At 63.5% G+C, this 18,429-nt stretch overlaps 1 protein-coding gene across 2 annotated transcripts in view; it reads left to right on the top strand.

Annotated features, from left to right (window-relative positions):
* PRKAG2 (protein kinase AMP-activated non-catalytic subunit gamma 2) overlaps positions 1-18,429 on the top strand; it is a 180,000-nt gene that overhangs the window by 40,155 nt on the left and 121,416 nt on the right. For both annotated transcript variants that reach the window (XM_045837752.1, XM_045837753.1), the window contains exon 2: positions 17,892-17,963. In XM_045837752.1, coding sequence (XP_045693708.1) covers positions 17,892-17,963 — 72 coding nt within the window. The remainder of the gene's footprint in view (positions 1-17,891; positions 17,964-18,429) is intronic.

Raw genomic sequence — 18,429 nt, 5'->3', positions numbered from 1 at the left:
CCCCCCCACCCCCCGCAGACGTGCCTGTGGAGCGAGGAGGCGCCTCCCCGGCGGCCCGGGCACCGGTGGTGAGACGAGCGCAGCCCCTCCACGCGGGCTTCCGCCTGCGTGTGCAGCAGCACGCCGCTCCACGCCGCTCCAGACGAGGCGGCTGCCACCTGCGCTGGCTCCGGCCAGCTCACGCCGTCTGCCGGCCGCGTGGTGTGCGGCTGCGGGGCCTGGGAACACGCCCAGCCCCGGTCCCCATCTGTTGCAGACGAGCGTCAGCGGCTGCGGCTCGGGGAGCAGCCGAGCCCCAGAGCGCGCTGGGCTGACTGCCGGGGCTGGGCCGGGCCGGGCCGAGCCTCGCGCGTGGGGCTTTGCAGGGAGGCGGCAGGATATTTCACAGCCGGGAGCGTGCGTGAGTGCGAGTGTCCCCGCCACCGGCACTCCAGAGGAGCGCCCGCCCGGGAGAGGACGCCTCCGGGACCCCCTGGTGCTGAGTAAGCAGACCTTCCCGAGCCGTGGGGGGGTGGGGGGGCGGAGTGCGTGGGGACTGCCTGCCGCCGAGCGAGCGCGGGGCCGCTTCCTCCCGGCTGCGCTGTCTCCTCCCCGTGCGCCGCCGCGCCGCGCCGCGCCGCGCGGTTCTGCGGGGGCCGCTTATTAAATACATCACACGCCCCCGGGAGGAACCGATTGTTCCTTGGCTACCTTGGAGCTGTGTCTGTTTTCTCCTTACGTAACTTTCCTTGGTGATTTAAAGAGAGTGAGTCTCGTGGAGGTGGTGTTGTGTGTGTGTGTGCGTGCGCGTGTGGGCGTGTGGGCTCCGTTCCTTCTCTCGTGTCCCATGTCCGTATCCTTCTTCCTTCCTTCCTTCCCTGCCGGCGGCTGCAGCCTCCTGAGCTCAGAGGTGCTGCCCCCCCCCCGCCCCTCCTCTTGGATTTTCCCGACTCTCTGACTCGAGGATATGTTTACTGATTTGAGAGAGAGAGAGAGAGGAAGAGAGAGAAACATTGACCAGCTGCCTCCCCTACGTGCCCCCACTAGGGATCGAACCCACAACCTTTTGGTTTAACCCACTGAGCTCCAACCAGCTGAGCCACTCGGCCCGGGCTAGGCTTTTTTTTGTTTTGTTTTGTTTTTCTTTTCCTTGCAAGTACCCCAGTCTCTCCTCCCACAGGAGGCCCTCGAAGACCAGCCTTGCCCCCTCCCTTCCTGAGAGCTCCCTCAACCTCAGCGGGTGGGCTAATGTAGGCGAAGGCTTTAGCTTTTGTTTTATGCATTACTTTGTGTGAGGTTATGTTCAGTTAGTTCTTACAGGCTGATTCCACTGGAAGCTCCCTGTGGTCACTCAGGGGTTTTGTGTGTGTTTTTAGGAAGATGTGTCTCATCTTAAACCGTCCGCTGTTTGCGTTTGGGTAAATATTTGCTGACTGTGCGTGTATTAGGCGCCGGGCGCCATGTTTGACATTGTCGTGGATGCTAGTTGTTTCCATTCCCCGTGACGGCCCTGGGGGGGGGGGGTTTGCCTTGCTTCACGCGTGAGGACACAGAGGCCCCAGGAACTTGAATCAGGGGTGAAGGCTGCACAGACAGGAAGTGGCAGGCCAGGGTTCACGCGCAGGCTCTGCGTTTCAGCCTCCCCTCCCACCGCCCCGTGTGGGCGTGTGACAAACGTCCAGTGCTCCTGGCTGTCATCGCGGCGAGGTGGCCGGGCGGGAATCCCAGGCAAGACCTCGGCTTCTGGAAGGCTCTGCGTCTCCCCGGCCCCTCCAGCCCGGAGGTCTCAGCACCCCGACACCTGCGGGGGACCCCGGTGACGTCTGCGGGCTCTCCAGCAAGGGACCTCAGCCACGAGCAAGACTTGGGCCCCAGAGCCCTGACGTGGTTTGATGACAGACTGCAGGGCTCTGACCTCCGACCCTGAGGTCCGAGTGAGGAGAACGGTCCAATCCTGTTGCCAGATGCCCAGGCAGCCATGACGTGCCCCCCTTGCCCCAGAGAGCCCCTCAGCCCTGGGCGTGGGTGTCGGATGTGAGTTTCAGTCTGTGCCCTACTCTCATACCCTCTGTGGGCCACGGGCAAGTTAGCTCATCTTCCCGAGATGACAGCGGGGCCTCGCAGGGTTGGGGGGGAGACCGGTGGACCCAGGGCCAGTGCGGGCACGTAGCAGATGCTCACTGAACAGGCGCCGCCCCTGAGGTGAGCGGGCAGGTGTGGGAGCGACCTGGCTGAGCCCAGCAGAACGGTTCTCAAAGCCGGTGCCTGACCAGGACCGTTGTGTGATGGGGTTCTCTGGGTCTCACCCCTTCGATTCCTCCCGAGGAAATCGAGGCATGGGGGCTGTGGGTTCTGTGGGGTTCGTACAGTGCCCTGCCACTCCGGTCCAGCCCCTTCTCCAGCCGTCCTTGGAGACAGAGCAGTCCCGGCCCTCCCTCCTGCCCGCCTGCCCCGAGTGGGCATGGCGCGCGCTCCCTGGTGGGCCGTTGGCTGTCTCTCCACGCGGCTCCCCCGCTGAGCTGCCTCCTGAAGGTCACAGCGGCCTGTGTATACTGTCTTCCTGGAACCACAGAGGCCTTTCCCGATGTCCACGAGCACCCTCCACCCTGGGGTACAGTGCGGGCAGGCAGGGAGGGGGCGGAGAGAAGCAGAGGCAGCCCTGGACTTTGGGTTTGGGTTTGGGTTTCCTTCTCAGACAGGCGAGCCGAGGGGTGTGGCGGCATCGCCTCGTTCAGCGTCTGCACGGAAGGGAGCCCGCCCTCCGCCGGTGCCGGTGGCTCCGGCCCGTCAGTGGCCCGTGCGCCAGGGCTTCGCGGTGCAGACTCAGTACACAGGAGAGCAGACGCCGAGAGGCAGCCGCAGCAGAGCCAGCCCCTCCGTCTGCAGGCTGCGCCTCCGTGACCCTGCCGCCTGGGGGGGAGGGGGGCGCCGCCAACTCCCTGGGGCTCTGGGCAGCCCCGGGTGGGGGTGGGAGGCTGTGGAGGTGGGGTTGGAGTTCCTCACACGGGTTCCTGGCCCCTTGGGGAGAGAACAGACACAGAACCGGGGGCGCAGGAGAGAGAAGGGGCAACTCAGAGCTTCGGACGACTGGGTGGCTTTTCTCTCGTGTATAACCCAGGCAGCTCGTGCGGTCTGACCTCGCGCACAGATGTTCCCCTCGGTGGGCAGGCCGGAGCAGCTCAGTCACGTTTGCGTGACCGGGAGGCAGGGCTGCAGCCGGGGCTGATCCCCGTGAGCCTTCCAGGGGTTCTGGGACGTCCCAGGTGAGGGCTGGCCTGTGTTCGGGCAGAGGCTGTGAGGAAACGGACGGCACGTGACCCTCACACAGTGCAGGGACAGGCGCCCAGCCCTCCAGGGCGCAGGACGAGCCAGCAGAATCTTCTGTGAACCACCCCGGGCACGAGACTTCCCTCTCGGGAAGGAAAAAGGGAGACAAGACGTGAGGAATAATGGACTGAGTCACTGCAGCTCGGGTGCCTGACACAGACCACGGCTGTTGGCCTTGAACCCTGACCCTGCGAGGCTCATCCCGCTGTGAACTACGCAAAGGCGTTGCAGGGACAGTGTTCACCGGTGAGGGTCAGAAGGGTGATTATTGCTTATCCAACATTCAAGCCCAACATGAGCCTTCCCTACCCGGCCCTGGCAGGAGCTCAGGGCTTACAGAAAGGCTGGGGGTCTAGGACCCCCCTCCCCGCCCCCCTGTGGAGTACTGGACAGGTCAGCACCAGGCGAGGCTTCCTGTCTCAGAGCCCGGAGTGAGCCGAGGGTGGCCGGCTGGGGCCCTGGAGGGGCCGCGTTTTAGGAGCGAGCAGGAGTGATACACTTCTAGGGGAGACGAGCTTCCGGGACCCGCTGCTGGGGAGACCGGCGCAGCCCCATGCAGCCCCCTCCAGCATGGGGTGGGGCAGCACCCCCCTTTCGAGGGGGACTGGTGGGAGGGGGGCGTCTGCCTTGCCTGCCAGGGCTGTCTGGGGCCCCTGCCGCTGGTGCTGGGCTGGCTCGGGGCCGGGAGGTGGGGGGGAGGCGACGCTGGGGTCCTTCTGTTTGGGGCAGGTTTGCCACTCACTCGCCCAGCCCCCCGGCCCCTGGCGGGATCCGCCCTTCATGGCAGGCCAGGACCCCAGCCGGGCATTTCCCCGGAACGGCCAGGCCTGGCTCCGAGCTGCTGGCAGGCACCTGTCACCACCCACTCGCTCTGAGTCATCGATGCTACACATCTCTGCTCAGTTCCCGGGGCCTGGAAATCTGACACAAATCCAGGGGGACGCTTGGAAAGGAGGGTGGGCCCTGGAGGGGGTGGAGGGGCCTGTTCCAGTCCGGTCTGGGGGTGAGGAAAGGGGCTTTGGGTGCCGGGTGTGGAAGCCCGGGAACCCCTCTGTTCTGGGTCCCTTGGGAGCGTGTCACAGAGCCCTTCCAGGCCTGGCCAGACCCCTGGGGATCTCACTAGTGGTCCCCTCCCTGGCGACTCTCCCCAGGAGGACGCCCCCCCTCCTGGCTGCCAGGGGAGAGGGGGCACGGGGCCACCTGTGCAGCGAGCTTCACCCCCAGGGTCAGAGTCGCACTTTCGGGGCCTGCAGGGCCAGGGGAGGAGGGAGGCTCTGCACCTGCCTACGAGTGTTCTTCCTCCTCGCCTCCCCTTGGCCCTCGCATCCCTGCCTGATCCAGGAGGAGTGTCGAGGAGCCAGGGTGTCGGGCGGGCTGACCGGGGGATAGTTGGGCTGCGGGTGACCACAAGTGGGTAGCCGCCCTGCCCCTGGTGCTCAGCGACCCCTCCCTGCGTACTGAGGGGGAGGGGAAGGGTGGTTTAGAGAGAGAGGTTGGGGAGTCGGGGCCTTGTGAGCCCACCAGTGCCCCCGGGGACCCCCTCCCCCACCTCAGGACCCTTCCTGGGGCCCAGGGTCCCCACTCCGCTGCTCCCCCACGCTGGTGGGCTTCCCCAAGCACTTTTGTCGGCGCGTCACCACCCCATGGGAGCTGTCTCCTCCAGGTCCTCCCTCCCAGGCTGCAGGGTTCCCTTCGGCGGTGGGCGACTCCGGGAATTAGCTAATCAGAGAAGGCGTGGGGTGATGTGTTCTCTCTTCTGGTTGGTGGTCTTTTCAGTCCCGCCTTGTCCCGAGTAAGGGGCCTTGGGGGAGGTTCGGGGCATCTCACACTGCGGGGGACCCTCCTTTGGGAGGAAGTGGGTCTTCCGTGTCCGGCAGATGCACCTGCGGGTGTGTCTCGGCCGTGGCTGTACACGGGGCTCCGGGAGGCCAAATGCTGGCCTTTCAGACCCCAGGCACGGGGAGAAGGGGCAAGTATGCCCGGTCCGACAGGCGCAGCAGGTGCTCCGGCACGAGGAGAGCAGGCGCGCCTGAAGAACTTTGCCGGGGGATAAGATGGAACTACGGCCCACAGCCCCGCTGCTCCCTGAAAACCCCACCCGCCCTGGGTGGAAAGGCCCCCTCGGTACCCGGGGTTCACAGCACAGACACCGTAGTTGGGTGGTTCTTCCTCTCTCTCCCCTGTGGTGCGGGGGTGGGTTGGTGGTTGGCCGGCCCCTTCTCGGTCAGCTTCATTGAGCTGCATTTCGCACACAGTGAAATCACCCATTGCACGGATATAATCAGACGGGTCCTGGCCCATGCTCTCAGTCACGTGACCGCTACTGCCAGGATGGACACAGAGCATGTCCAGCACCCCCAAAGGCTTTCTTGGGGCTTCCCTGTGTCCCTGACTATGTCCCCGGGGGTTCAGAGTCCCCTCAGCCTCGCTGACCTGCCCTTCCCCTGCGGGTTCCGGACGGGTCTCGGCAGGCGCCGGGGTGTGGTTGAATCTGCCCGTCTCCCTGATCGGAGCTCCAAGAGACAGGATCCCACGGCCCGGCCTCTGCCCTCAGCAATGGTAACATCCACCGTAAAGAACACCGGCTGGCCCCTGACATCAGCCCGGGAGGTCGACGTCATGGCTGGCATTTTCCCTGTGACTGTCACACGACATTGCCATGTCTTCGTGTGTTGGAGCTCATGTGCTATGTGCTTTACATATTTATCTATGTTAATTCATAAGCTGCTAGAGTCCCTGTGGTTCCCATTTTGCGGATTCGAAAACCGAGGCACAGAGAAATTAAGCAGCTTTCACAGGATAGCATCGTTCCTGGTCATCTCTTGGTGTACCACAACCCCCGCCCCCAAACTTTGAGATAATATTCAGTGGCATCGGCAGGGGCTGGGGGTCTCCTGGCTCGGCCGGCAGCGCTCGTGTGCGGCTTCTCGCATGTTTGCAGTTGACGGCCACGGAGGCCGGAGTCCCCGGGGCTTCCTCCCCGCCCGATCTGGTGCCTCTCCGGTGGCTAGCTGGGGCTTCCCCGTAGCACAGTGGTCTCAGGGCGGTGGGATTTTATCTCAGCTGCTGGCTTCCCCAGGGAAGGTTTTGGGGGGGAGCTACAAGTCTTATCACCTAACTCGGAAGTCGCATGGTGCCACGCTGCTGTGTTTCTGTGGGGAACACCAGCCCGACGTCGAGAGATGGAGGAACAGGCCCCACTTCTCGACAGGGGCGGCGTGTGCGTGCAGGGAGGGAAGGCACGGGTGAGCGGGGGTTGGCTGGGGGGCCAGCAGCCACGCGGCCAACCTGCAAACTGCGCTGGGAGTCACCTCGCCTGGGGCCTGCAGGCTTTGGCGGGGAGCTGCGGTGACGACACTGTGGTTGGGCAGGCACGGCCCAAACCAAGTTTCCTGGCGCACCGGCTCTGTGCTAGGTACGCCCCCTGATCGATCCCATGCCTCCCATCCCATCCCACCCCAACCCATCCCATCGGTAACATCAGAAAGCCCGTTTGGACTGAATTGACTTCAGGACCCGCCGCGTCCTCGCTGCAGTTGGAGAAGCGCCGCTCCCCGTGGTCCCGACCCCTGTACTTGCTCTGAGCTGCGCCAGCTCAGCCAGCAGTGAAACAGAGCAGACGTCAGGAACGTAGGTCACCCAGATGCCATTTCCCATGGCCCCCGCAGAGCCCGGCAGTGGGCGGCGTCCTCTGCTGGTGAGGCCGAGGGGGACAGCCCCTCCCACGGCACAGGCAGGAGAGCGAGTTTCCCCCTTTCTGATACGCGGGGCTCCCCGTTGGAGCGCATAGGCTGCTCCACGCCTTGCTGACCACGGGCACATCCAGGAGCTCTTTCTCTTTCTCTTTTCCTTGTTGGCGCCCATGGCATGTCCCTCTTGAGGGACACTCCCGTGTCAGTCCCAGGCTGTTGAAGCTCAAACTCTGCCCATTGGTCACATTGCGGGGGTGCACTCCCTGGGGTACCGTGGCTGCTCGAAGGGCAAAGCACTCCCGGTGTCTGACGGAAGTCATCACTCGGCCTCCCCAGGACTGGAGCAGGGGGTGGCTCTGTCTTCTCCATGGACCTCTCTCCCAGGCCAGTTTGGGATGGGTCTCGGGGACTGGCAGCTCCCCACGGTGGTCCTGGAAGGTCAGAGACCACTCAGTCTGGGCACAAGGACCTGGGGCCTGGAGCACTGTGTTTTTCCAGTGTGGGGCAGGGTCCCCAGGCCCTCATGGGTGCGAAGTGCAGAGATGGGTGGTCCAGAGGCTCCCAGGACACGTGTGACCACAAGCTAAGAGGAAAAGGCTGGAGGTGCCAAGGGACAGAGAATCCCAAGGGTCCTCTGGCTCTAGGAATGTCCCCCTAGGCCCCGAATCCTCCGGTGTTTTTTCAGCAAAAATTAAAGACCCCAGCAGGGAGCAGAAGTGTGGAGGACTGGCCCCGTCCTGGCCCACAAGGAGGCACGTGGCCTGGGAGATGTCCTGCCCACGAGGGCATCTCAGTGACCGGGCCTCCTAAAGAGATGATGGCTTCTAACCCCATTCCTGGGATGTGAGAGGCAGGCTTTGATGTCTCCTGCCTTGAAAAACAACCCCTGTGTCTTGTACCTGACTCCCTGCTGTGGCAGCAGCTGGTCTAGAAGTTTCTGCTGTCCTGGCCTCACATGCAGCATTTTCTTTCCCTCCCCTCCTTACATAATGAGCACCCCCTCCCCCCAACCCCCGACCCAGCAGAACGGGCTGCTGGCAGCTAAAAAACAAACAACAAAAACCTAACGAGTTCCTTGTTTGGATTCGCTTCCACCATGGTCGATGGCCTTGAATCCCCTCCGGCCCTAGGATTCGCCTGCGCCTGCAGACCACCTGAGGCCCTTGGTGGCCACGCCCAGCACCTTCGTCCACCTGGAAGGTGGAGGCCGCGGCCTGCTATCCTGGCCCACACGGCCCGCATGCACCTGAGAGAAGGGCCTGGCTCCCAGACCTTCCCTGACCTTGCACCGCCTCACCCAGCGAGCTGTGCTCTGCTCAGTCCCTTCTCTGTCTGGAGGCTGGACCTCCAGCAGGATCCCCTGGGTGTGCACACAAGATTCCCGCACCTCTGAATTCTGAAAGGACTCCTAGCCATGGGCATGGGCTAAGTGGCCACGCCAGCACCTGCCCCCAGGTGGACTGGCGACCACTGGCCTCTCAGGGCAGCTTCAGGCAGGCCCTGCAGCTAGACTGCAGGCTGCCGAGAACTCCGATGTCCCCCGTGGGGCTGCCCGAGGGTGCCAGGCCTGGCCCTCAGCAGGAAAGATGGGGAAGTGGGCAGGTACCGTGTCCTGGACCTGCTGGTCCCCACGGACGTGCTGCCCCTCTCTGCGGAGCACCCACCGGTCTTCAGGTGGCAGGATGACAGTGAGGGCACTTTGAGGTGACTTATTTCCAAAGGTGCTCAGAGCAGCTGCTCCCATTACTAGCAATGACCATACACGTGGAGGATTCTGGGAAATATCAAAGTCACACAGGCCAACACATGACAAGGAAGGGAGATTAGGACCAGGAGCGCTGTCCCTTGGAGGAAAGATGCAAAGAGGCAGCAGAACCAAACTGAGAGGGTGGCCTGGCAGAATAATTACATCGGACGTTCACAGCACGGCCGGGCCTGTGCGGGGGCTTCACCTGCACCGCGACACTGTGAGAAGGCTGTCCTGGTCAGGTCAAAGTCAGTGAGAAGGAGCGCGGTGGGGTAGGCCTTGGTTCTACCACGTGGTGGCTCCGAGCGGAGGACAGGGGAGCAGGTAAGGAACTGCCCACCTCCCCTGGATGCTCTGTCTCTTCACTCCCTGCACATTTCTGAGCTCAGAGGACAAAGAGGGGGCAGAGGGCTCCAGCCCGGGCAGAGGAAAACAGATGGTGCCCCTCCCTGTCCATTCCGGGGGCAGCGGGGTGGGGGACAGAGTCAGCCCGCCTCTGACGTCCACCTGCACTGCTGCAAAGCCCATCCCGGGCAGGCTGGGTGCGACGCATTGCATCACAGTAAGGCGTACGTTCTAGCCTAAGTCCGCGCACGTTCTATCTCACGTCTGCGCACGTTCTATCCCGCGTCTGCGCATGTTTTATCCTAAGTCCGCGCACGTTCTATCCTACATCTGTGCACGTTTTATCCCACGTCTGCGCACGTTTTATCCCACGTCTGCGCATGTTTTATCCTATGTCCGCGTACATTCTATCCTATGTCTGCGCACGTTTTATCCTACGTCTGCGCATGTGCGTGCACCGCTGAGACGAAACCTTGCCGAGACGACGCGCTGCACCCCGTTTTCTTCCGAGTCACACTTCTGTTGGCTGTGTAGCGCACTGCATCGTCGCGCACTGCTGGGTGGGGACTGGGGGTGTGAGGACTGTGGCCCAACGCTGCCGGAGCAGCCAGTGCGCCGCGGGCCGAAAGCGAGCGGAGGACAGCCGGAGGCGCGGCTCTTCGCTGTGTGCGGTGCGGGAAGCCGGGGCGCCTCGCCGCTTTGTGCGAACAGCTCGCACTTTTCAGACTCTCCTGCTGACACAGGGCCAGTGGGTGACTCAGCAAATAGGGGCGGAGGGCCCCTCGGGACCTGTGCAAGTGCTAGGGCAGAATCTTTTTTTTTTTTTAAGGGTTTATTTTTAGACAAATGGGAAGGCAGAAATCAGGGAGAGAAACATCAATGTGTGGTTGTCTCTCATGTGCGCCCCCTACTGGGGACCTGGACTGCAACCCAGGGCTGTGCCCTGACTGGGAATTGAACCAGGGACTCTCTAGCTTGCGGGTTGGCACTCAATTCGCTGAGCCACACCAATGAGGTAGGGAAGAATCTTTTGATACATGTTTTTTTTCTGTTAATTGTTGACAGTATTACAGATGTTCCCCGTTTCCCCGCCTCTCTCCCGCTCCACTCAGCCCCCGCCCTCCCTCCCCCTGGCCTTCGCCCCACTGTTCTGTGTCCGTGGGCCATGCATACGTGCATACATGTTATTTGGCTGATCTCTCCCAGTTCCCTCCCCACCCCCTTCCCCCCGACAGCTGTCAGTCTGCTCCATGTATCCGTGCCTCTGGTTTTATTTTGTCAGTTTATTTTGTTTGTTAGATTCCATATGAGTGAGATCATATGGTGTTTGTTTTTCTCTGACTGGCTTATCTGACTTAGCATAATGTTCTCCAGGTCCATCCATGCTCTTGCGAAACGGCAAGATTCCCTTCTTTTGATGGCCAAGTGGCATTCCACTGTGTACATGTCCCCTAGTGGTTTTATCCACTCATCTACTCACGGACACTTGGGCTGCTGCCAGGTCTTGGTGACTGTAACTAATGCTGCCAGGAACATAGGGGTGCTTGTGTTCTTTCTGATTGGTGTTTCTGGATTCTTAGCATATATCCTTAGTGGGATCGCTGGATCATATGGCAATTCCATTTTTAGCTTTTTTTTAAAGATTTTATTTATTTCTTTTTAGAGAGGGGAAGGAAGAGAGAAAAACATCAGTGTGTGGTTGCTTCTTGCACACCACCTACTGGGGACCTGGCCCGAAACCCAGGCATGTGCCCTGACTGGGGGTCGAACCAGTGACCCTTAGTTCACAATCCGGTGCCCAATCCACTGAGCCACACCAGCCAGGGCAAGTTTTTTTTTTAGAAAACTCCATACCTTTTTCCACAGTGGCTGCACCAGTATGGACAGTGGATATTCGGAAATTCTGAGCTGAAAGGCTCAGCCTCTGGGCTGAGTCCCTGAGCCGCGCCAGGGGGTAAGGTGGCTGGGGGCAGGAGGAGGTCTTGAAGCCCTGGCTCTTGCGCAAGCGCCACCCGCATAGAGCAGGGCGTGTCTCGGAGCGCGCCAGCAGCCCTGTGACCTTACAAAAATGTTCCCTGGGAGCCAATTTTGTTCTAACTTGTGGTGTCCCTCCTGCAGTTTGTCTTCAAACACAGACCGAGTCCTGCTTGATTCCCCCCGCCGCCCTCCATGCTGCCCACGCTGCCTGCGGGGCGCTTGGCTGGGCAGCTGGGGGGGGCCGGTGGCTGACCGAGGGCCATCGGGGTCGTGGCGCAGAGCCACACGCAGGGGTCCACACTGCTGGGACAGCCGCCTCCGCTGGTGGTTTGGCATTTTACTTGTGGGTGAAGACACCCTCTCTGGGAACCCAGACCTGGTCTCCTCGGACGCCGTCTTTACGTCTGTCTCCGTCATGTCCCAGAACGAACGTCGGAGCTGGGAACGGCCTGGGAAGCGAGGGGCTGCCCCTCCTCTGGAGGACGGCTCACAGGCTCCATGTGTCCTCGCCTCCAGGAGGCTTGAGTGACAACGGTGTCCCAAGTGAAATCCATTCCCTTGTCAGCGGGTCTTGCTGTGCACGGTGCCGGGAGCCGTCACCGGCCACGTATTTGTCAGGACACACGAGCTCCTGAGCGCCTGCTCCGGTGGCAGTTTTGTCCACGGGGAGACAGACCGGCGTTCGAGTCCTGCCGTGTGTGGGGGACGGTGGAGGGGCGAGTCGCTCGGGCGAAGGAGACAGGTCCTGGCTGCCCCCGGACTGCCGGTGTGTGCGGAGCGGGAGGGCGCTCAGTCCTAGCACAGCGTGGCTGTCGTCCGGTGGGGGACTCGCACCTCCCCCACGAGTGACGTCCCCGTGGCGCCTTGGGCTCCCTGGAGAGGCCGGGGCAGACGAGGCTGCCGCGTGCGGGTGGGACGTCCCACCCCCTGCTGTTCCCCTGGGTGTCCGCGCTCCCCCGCGCAGCCACGGCGGCCCGGCGGCGCTGCTTCCTGCTTGCCACCCGACTCCGCCGGCCGTTCTCACGCCCGCGCTCGTCCTCCCGTGCAGCCGTTTCCTCTCGGGCCTGCTCGGTGTGCAGAGACCCCGGGCGACCGCGTGGGCCCGCTCACCTGTGTGGGGTCAGGGCCCCCCACCTCGGGCGAGGAGGTCCAGGGTTCCGTGTCAGTATCGGGGCTCACTGGAGAGGTGGAGCCAGGACAGGATGGGGGTCTGCCAAACGCAGGCTTGATGTCTGCCCAGGGGTGTTAACACGTGTGCCATGTGCCCTTAGTATCCACCCATCAGTGTGAACACGCAATACTAGCATATGTGTACTGTGTATGCTTAATACATTTATGCTACGTGTCTTAACGTAGATGATTACAAATTAATGAAGTACATAGTATATAATTATGTAATTACATAAATATATTACAGTATATAAGTATTTTTTTATTTTTTTAGATTTTACTTATTTATTTTTAGAGAGGGGAAGGGAAAGGAGAAAAAGAGGCAGAGAAACGTCAATGTGTGGTTGCCTCTCACACGCCCCCTAGTGGGGACCTGGCCCACAACCCAGGCATGTGCCCTGACTGGGAATCGAACCTGCGACACTTTGGTTCGCAGGCCCGCACTCAATCCACTGAGCCACACCAGCCAGGGCTATAAATATATCTATAGTGAAGGGCAGCCAGCAGGTGGGCACTCCAGCAGGCGTCGATGCTGAGGTCTTGGGCGGAGTTCCTTTTGAAACCTTGGCTTTGGCTGTAAGGCCTTCAGCCGCCTGGGTGGATACTGCCGGGTAATCAGCGTCACTGAGAGGCGGGACCGTAGGTACCAACCTCATCTACATGCACCTTCCCAGCAGCCTCCAGGTTCGAGCTGGACTGAGTCACTGGGGCCGGGCTCGGCCGAGTGGACACAGAACCGTCCCAGACTCGGCGACGGCACTGGTCCATGAGCCCAGAGACCCCCCCCCCCCCCCATCTATGACACTTCCTTCCTCCCGTCTTCTGACGTGGGCCTAAATGCCACCTGCGCAAGGGGGCTGGAAAGACACCTCCTGGTGGCCTGTGAGCAGGTGGCTCCTCATCCATGTCTTCTAGGGCCTCCCCGGCCGCTGGCCTCCCTTCCCGGCTCCACCCACTGTCACCTCCACCCACCTCGCCCCGCCCACTCCACAGTGCTAATCGTGGTGGTTAGCCGAGGCCTGGAACATTTGCCCTGAGAGGTCCCTTTGGGGCCTGAGCGAGGAGGGGCATCCTCAGCTGTGGACCGGGAGACCACAGGGACCTCCCGAGGTTGCTTTTAGCTGTGGTCAAGCGCGGGCAGCCCGCAGGGCAGGGCAGGGCAGGCCCAGCTGCCTGTCAGCAGGAAGACCGTGGCGTCCCCAGAGCAGCCGCGCTCTGCTGTCCCTCTGGCATGCCCGCGCCTGGGCCGTGATCCACCGTCCTGCCGCGGCAGCGGAGGGGTCAGGCAGCTCTGGCTCAGTCAGCGTCTCTGTGGGAGCTTTTCGGCCGGATTTCAGGTCTCGGTCGAGCGGGAGTCAGTGACCCAGGACTCGGGCCAGTGTGTGGGGCGACACACACCGGCCCTGAGTCCTGTGCCTGCTCCCAGCCTCGACGGGCGAGGCTGAGGTGTCCCCAGCTGGTGACCCTCGCAGCCCCCACTGCGCAGGGACTGTCACTGCGGGAAGGGCCTTGGTTCGTACCATCTGACGTGCTTTTCCCAGCCACTGCCCTGCGCCGCCGCCGCCGGCGCTGCAGACTCACCGAACAGACTGAACCCCGGGGTCCTCGGGGCCAGGGCGAGCGCCCACACACAGGAGCGCCCAGGGGGCAGCGGAGGCCTCTGGGCCACTCTGGTCGGGGAGTCTGCGGCTGCGCGGTTCGAGGACAGGAGCGGGCTGTGTGCTGCTGTGGCGCCAGCCGAGGCCCTGGGCGAGGGCTGGGAGTGGTGGCGGGGACGGGGCCTCCTTACAGCCGGGGCAGGGGCAGGCTGCGCGGCCCAGGGTGTCCTTCTCTGGAGAACGGCCAGCTCACCGTCAGGCTGGAGACCCAGGGCCACTGGCCAGGGCCAGAGCGGGGCGGCAGGCCAGCTGGGACCACCAGGTGTAGGGAGAGTGGGGAGGGGGCACATAGGAGTGAAACATGGGGGTTTCCTTTCTCTTTAACACCAGGAAGCCCCTCAGACTGCAGGCAGGAGCCGCGATATCCTCTCCGGGAAGCGGAGGCGTCTGCAGCCACCCGGAGAGTTAAGTGTAGGCTTCCCCGAATCTGGCCCCGGTCCCGCCCCTGCTGCCGAGTTCCAGTGATTCAGGGTTTGTTCCTTATTTTTTTTCTGAGAACGGTTATGTAACGCGAGTGTTTTTCAAAGGCTCCGGCTGACCGTGGCTCTGGTCGCCAGCCCCCCGCCGTGGCACCAGGAACTGCCTGTTCGGCGGTGCTGAGGTTGTGCGCGGAGCCAGCCCATCTGGAGACACCCACGGGGCCTCCCGCCTGCGTGCTCGCCAAGGCCCTCACCGCGGCCGCCGCCGCAGGCGGGTCCCAAGCCTCTTCCCCACGGGCCAGACGCAGACAGGGCCGAGTCCTGTGGACAGCTACCCCCGCGCTGGTGGATGGGAGTGGGCGGGTGGGGGGGACAGGCAGGGCGGGGCTTCTGCAGGGACCCCAAGGGACCCTCAGTCCGGAGACGGCCTCTCATGGCTCCTGTGGAATCACACCACCTGTCCGCTGGGACCCACCTGGCGTTTGTACCGACGACCCGGGCGCTTAGGAACAAGGGGCCTTAGAAATCGCCAGAGAGACCTGGGGGGTCAGCGCCCACGCTGATGGAGGCACGGGCCAGACAGAAAGCCATGGGCACAGCCGGGTCGTGACCTCCTCCTTTGCAAAGTCTCGCTGGGGACGCAAAGGGCACGGCCGTCTCCTGCCCTGGGTGTTGCCCACGTTTGTGAGGTCTCCCCGCCCCCTCGCCCCCCCCCCCCCCGAGGCCCTGAGCTTCCAGGGCCGAGAGTGGGTCTGGTGGTTTGGGAGCAGGGCAAGTTCTTTTCGTGACGGGTCTTAGGAGAGGGGCTCCTCGCTCTGTGTTCTCAGGGCGACCCCCTGAGAAAGAGCTCCGGACCCCACCTGCTGCTTTGTTTGGATGTGGGAGCTGAAAGGCGCCTTCTGAAACCGTCTGGTTGGACCCTGTCATCGGACAGACGGGAGGCTGAGTTCAGACGCGCCCGAGATCCCCCGGGTGGTAAACCACAGGGCCGGGCTGGCACCGGCCCCTGGCGCGTCTCGGCGAACAGGTCGTGTCCGTACCTGCCGAGGGACACGGGGCTTGTGGGCGCCCGGCCAGGGTCTCAGGACCTCGGAGCGGCCGCCCCGTGTTGGCCCAGGTGGCTCCCGATGCCGCTGGCGCTCGGTGGCCTTGGGGCTGATCTGCAGGAGTCGGGGCGCGGACACCTCTCTGGGCGTGCTCCTTCCTCCGCGGGAATCACGCGGCCAGTAACTTCGCAGGAATGTCTGACCGTGACGCCCCGACATGCAGCCCCCTGGCCGGCCCTCAGGTGCAGGCGAGGGCCCCGGCGGCGGCCGCCGGCCCCTCTGTGTGTCCTGTGTTTGCACTCTCTGGGGTCCCCCAGCTGCGTCAACAAAGAGGTTTTGTTAAGCCCGAGCGTCAGAAACGCTGACCTGGCAGGACGGCGTCCGATCCGCACGCACCGACCCCTCCGGGCAAGGCTGAGACGACGCGAGGAGGCCGGCCTCGTTCTGCCAGAACGCACACGTCGGCTGGCTGTGAACAGCGTGAATTCTGTTATCTCGTGGGGGAGTGTTGGGGTGCGTGGCGGGGGAGCTGTAAACAGGACCCCCACTATACAAAGCGCAGAAGTGCCAGCCTGTGGGCTGACCACGTAGGGTGCGGGGGCACTCGACACTTTGTACTTCCCACACCCACGGCTCGGTTACGCCTAATCGAGAAGTAACTCTTCAAGAGAAAGTTAGTATCGTGGACTGCCTGGGGAACGACGTTGAACCGTTCAAACCCTCACCCGCCCGTCCCTTCCCCTGAGGTCTCGCCGTGCCGAGGTTGCGCAGTTTCTGTGGAAAGCCCTCTGTCCGTCGTCCCAGCCTCTGACACCGAGCGGGTGTGTGTCCTGGTGCAAGCACCCCCAGGAGGCGGTGGAGGGACTCGGAGCTAGAAGTGGGGGGCCCTGGTTGTCTGGCCCTGGGCAGGAGGCGTGACCTCTCTGACCCTCAGTATCCTCTTCTGAGCCCCGGGTGACACCCCTTGCCTTGCGTGGCCGAGGGGGCTGCTCTCGGGCCCCAATGAGGCCACAGGTGGCAGATGCGAGGACAGCCCAGTGGCAGTGAGCGCCGGCTCCGCTCCGACACCCTCCTTTTTTGTGATCCACCTTTGACTTTCGCCTGCATTTCTGATGGGGGCGGGGGGTAGGGAGGGGGGCCCCAGGAGCTGCTTTGAGGGTCACTTTGGGGATGTCCCCACACCTGGGGCTTTTCTCTGTTGTCCCGATGCTCTCCCGACGCGTGACGTCGTCAGCCCGACACTGGGATGTCACCTTCCCCAGAGTCCCGACACCCCTCTACGGGGCGTGTGCCCAGGTCTGGGCTGTAGTGGGGGCGCGGGGGCGCAGGGACGAGCCCAGGGCGCCGCGCCGTCCTCGGAAGAAACCGCATCTTCAACGCCTCTCGCTGCCTCGCCCAGTGACCTGCCCACCCGGCACCCGGGGTGGTCAGGACAGCCTTCCAGACAAGCGTGTCTGGGAAAGCCACAGAGGGTCTGCCTGCACCACGCCACTGACCGGTCAACTCACGTTCCCGGGGAGACCCGGGGTCCCCGGGAGGTTCAGATGCGAGGCCAGGGCCAAGACTGTTGAAACCCCCCAGCACTGGAGAGGCTGGGCCTGCCCCTGCCCAGGGAAAAACCCCCACGTTCCGCCGACTAGGTGTGGGAGTCCCTGCGGCTTTGGGGGCGGGGCAGACGCAGACGCAGTGCACCTCACTTTCTCAGGGGTCACTCTTCACGTAGAGGTTTGGAGACGGCTTGGGACGGGGGCGGGGCTGGAGGCCGTGCGTGCCACCTGGCAGCCCGGGAGGGAGCCGGCCGGGGGGGGGGGGGGGGCAGACCTGGGCAGGTGAAGCGGGTGCGGGGAGGGGTGCACGGAAACCCCCAACGCCGGCGGACATAAAGACCCAGTGCAATGCGGAAGCTTCTCGTGTGCGTGGGCTGGTGGGCTCGGCGGGTGGAGGGGAAAGGACGCCTTTGCTGTGGACGTGGCGAGGCTGTGGCCTGAGCCCCGCCCCCCGCCCCATGCCCCTCCTCCGGCCACTCCGGCAGCAGCGTGACTGTTCACTCCGCCCAGCCGGCCAGCCCCCCGCACCCCCTTGCGGCCCCCACATCTTTCCCGGGAAGACACGCCGCCTCGGGCACGTCCTCCGGGGTCTGTGTGACGTCAGGGGGGCCCCTCGTGCTGCCTGTGGGCCGCTCCCCAGAGATGGGCCTCCCCCCCACTCCCGCCTCCCTCTGGCTCCTTCCCTTCCCGGTTCTCCGTCCCCGTCTCTTCTCCCTGCTCCTCCCCCGGGGGACAGGTGACCGGGGACGGAGACTCCCGTTCTGAAGGGAACAAGGGGGGCGGTCAGGATTTCTGAGGGGGGCCACCGCACCGTCGCCCCCCCTTGTACCCCCTTGGCCATCCGCACCCCTGCGTCACGGCTGATACCGGAGAGCGTCGGGGAGGGGCGGCAGCACACACGGGGAGCCGGGTGCAGCCCCTGCGTGAGGCAGACGGGCGCCCGAGGGCCACCGTCACTGACCACGCGCTCTGTTTCCGTCCTAGGACCTGAGCGCCTTCGCCATGCCACTCCTGGATGGGGACCTGGAGAGCTCAGAAAAGCTCTCTTCTCGCAAGGTAAGGCCACCTTCCTCACAGCTCACCCGAGGTGCCACCGAGGCGGGACTCCCTCAGCAAGGGCCCAGGATACACTTCTACCTGTGCATCCCGCCTGTGATCCCCCCTGTGATCCCACCTGTGTATCCCACCTGCAATCCCACCTGCGCTCCCACCTGCACAGCCACCTGTGTTCCCACCTATCTTCTCACCTGTGTTCCCACCTGTGCTCCCACCTGCGTTCCCACCTGTGATCCCACCTGCATTCTCACCTGTGCTCCCACCTGTGCTCCCCAGCTGCATTCCCACCTGTGCTCCCACCTGCACTCCCACCTGCAGGTCCACCCTCCACCCGTTCCCTGTGTCTGGTGGTCTCCTGGTGCATCCTGGAGACAGGGCCGGGGGAGCCGCATGTGCGGGTGGCGGTGGAGGGGCTGGAGGGGAGGGGCTGGAGGGGAGGGGCTGGAGGGGAGGCCTGCAGACTCGG

This window comes from Phyllostomus hastatus, unplaced genomic scaffold, assembly GCF_019186645.2.
Source record: "Phyllostomus hastatus isolate PE091 unplaced genomic scaffold, TTU_PhHast_1.1 phas_contig_244, whole genome shotgun sequence".
NCBI lineage: Eukaryota > Metazoa > Chordata > Mammalia > Chiroptera > Phyllostomidae > Phyllostomus > Phyllostomus hastatus.
The sequence above is the reverse complement of the archived record's forward strand: the minus strand, read 5'-3'. Positions and strand labels throughout refer to the sequence as shown.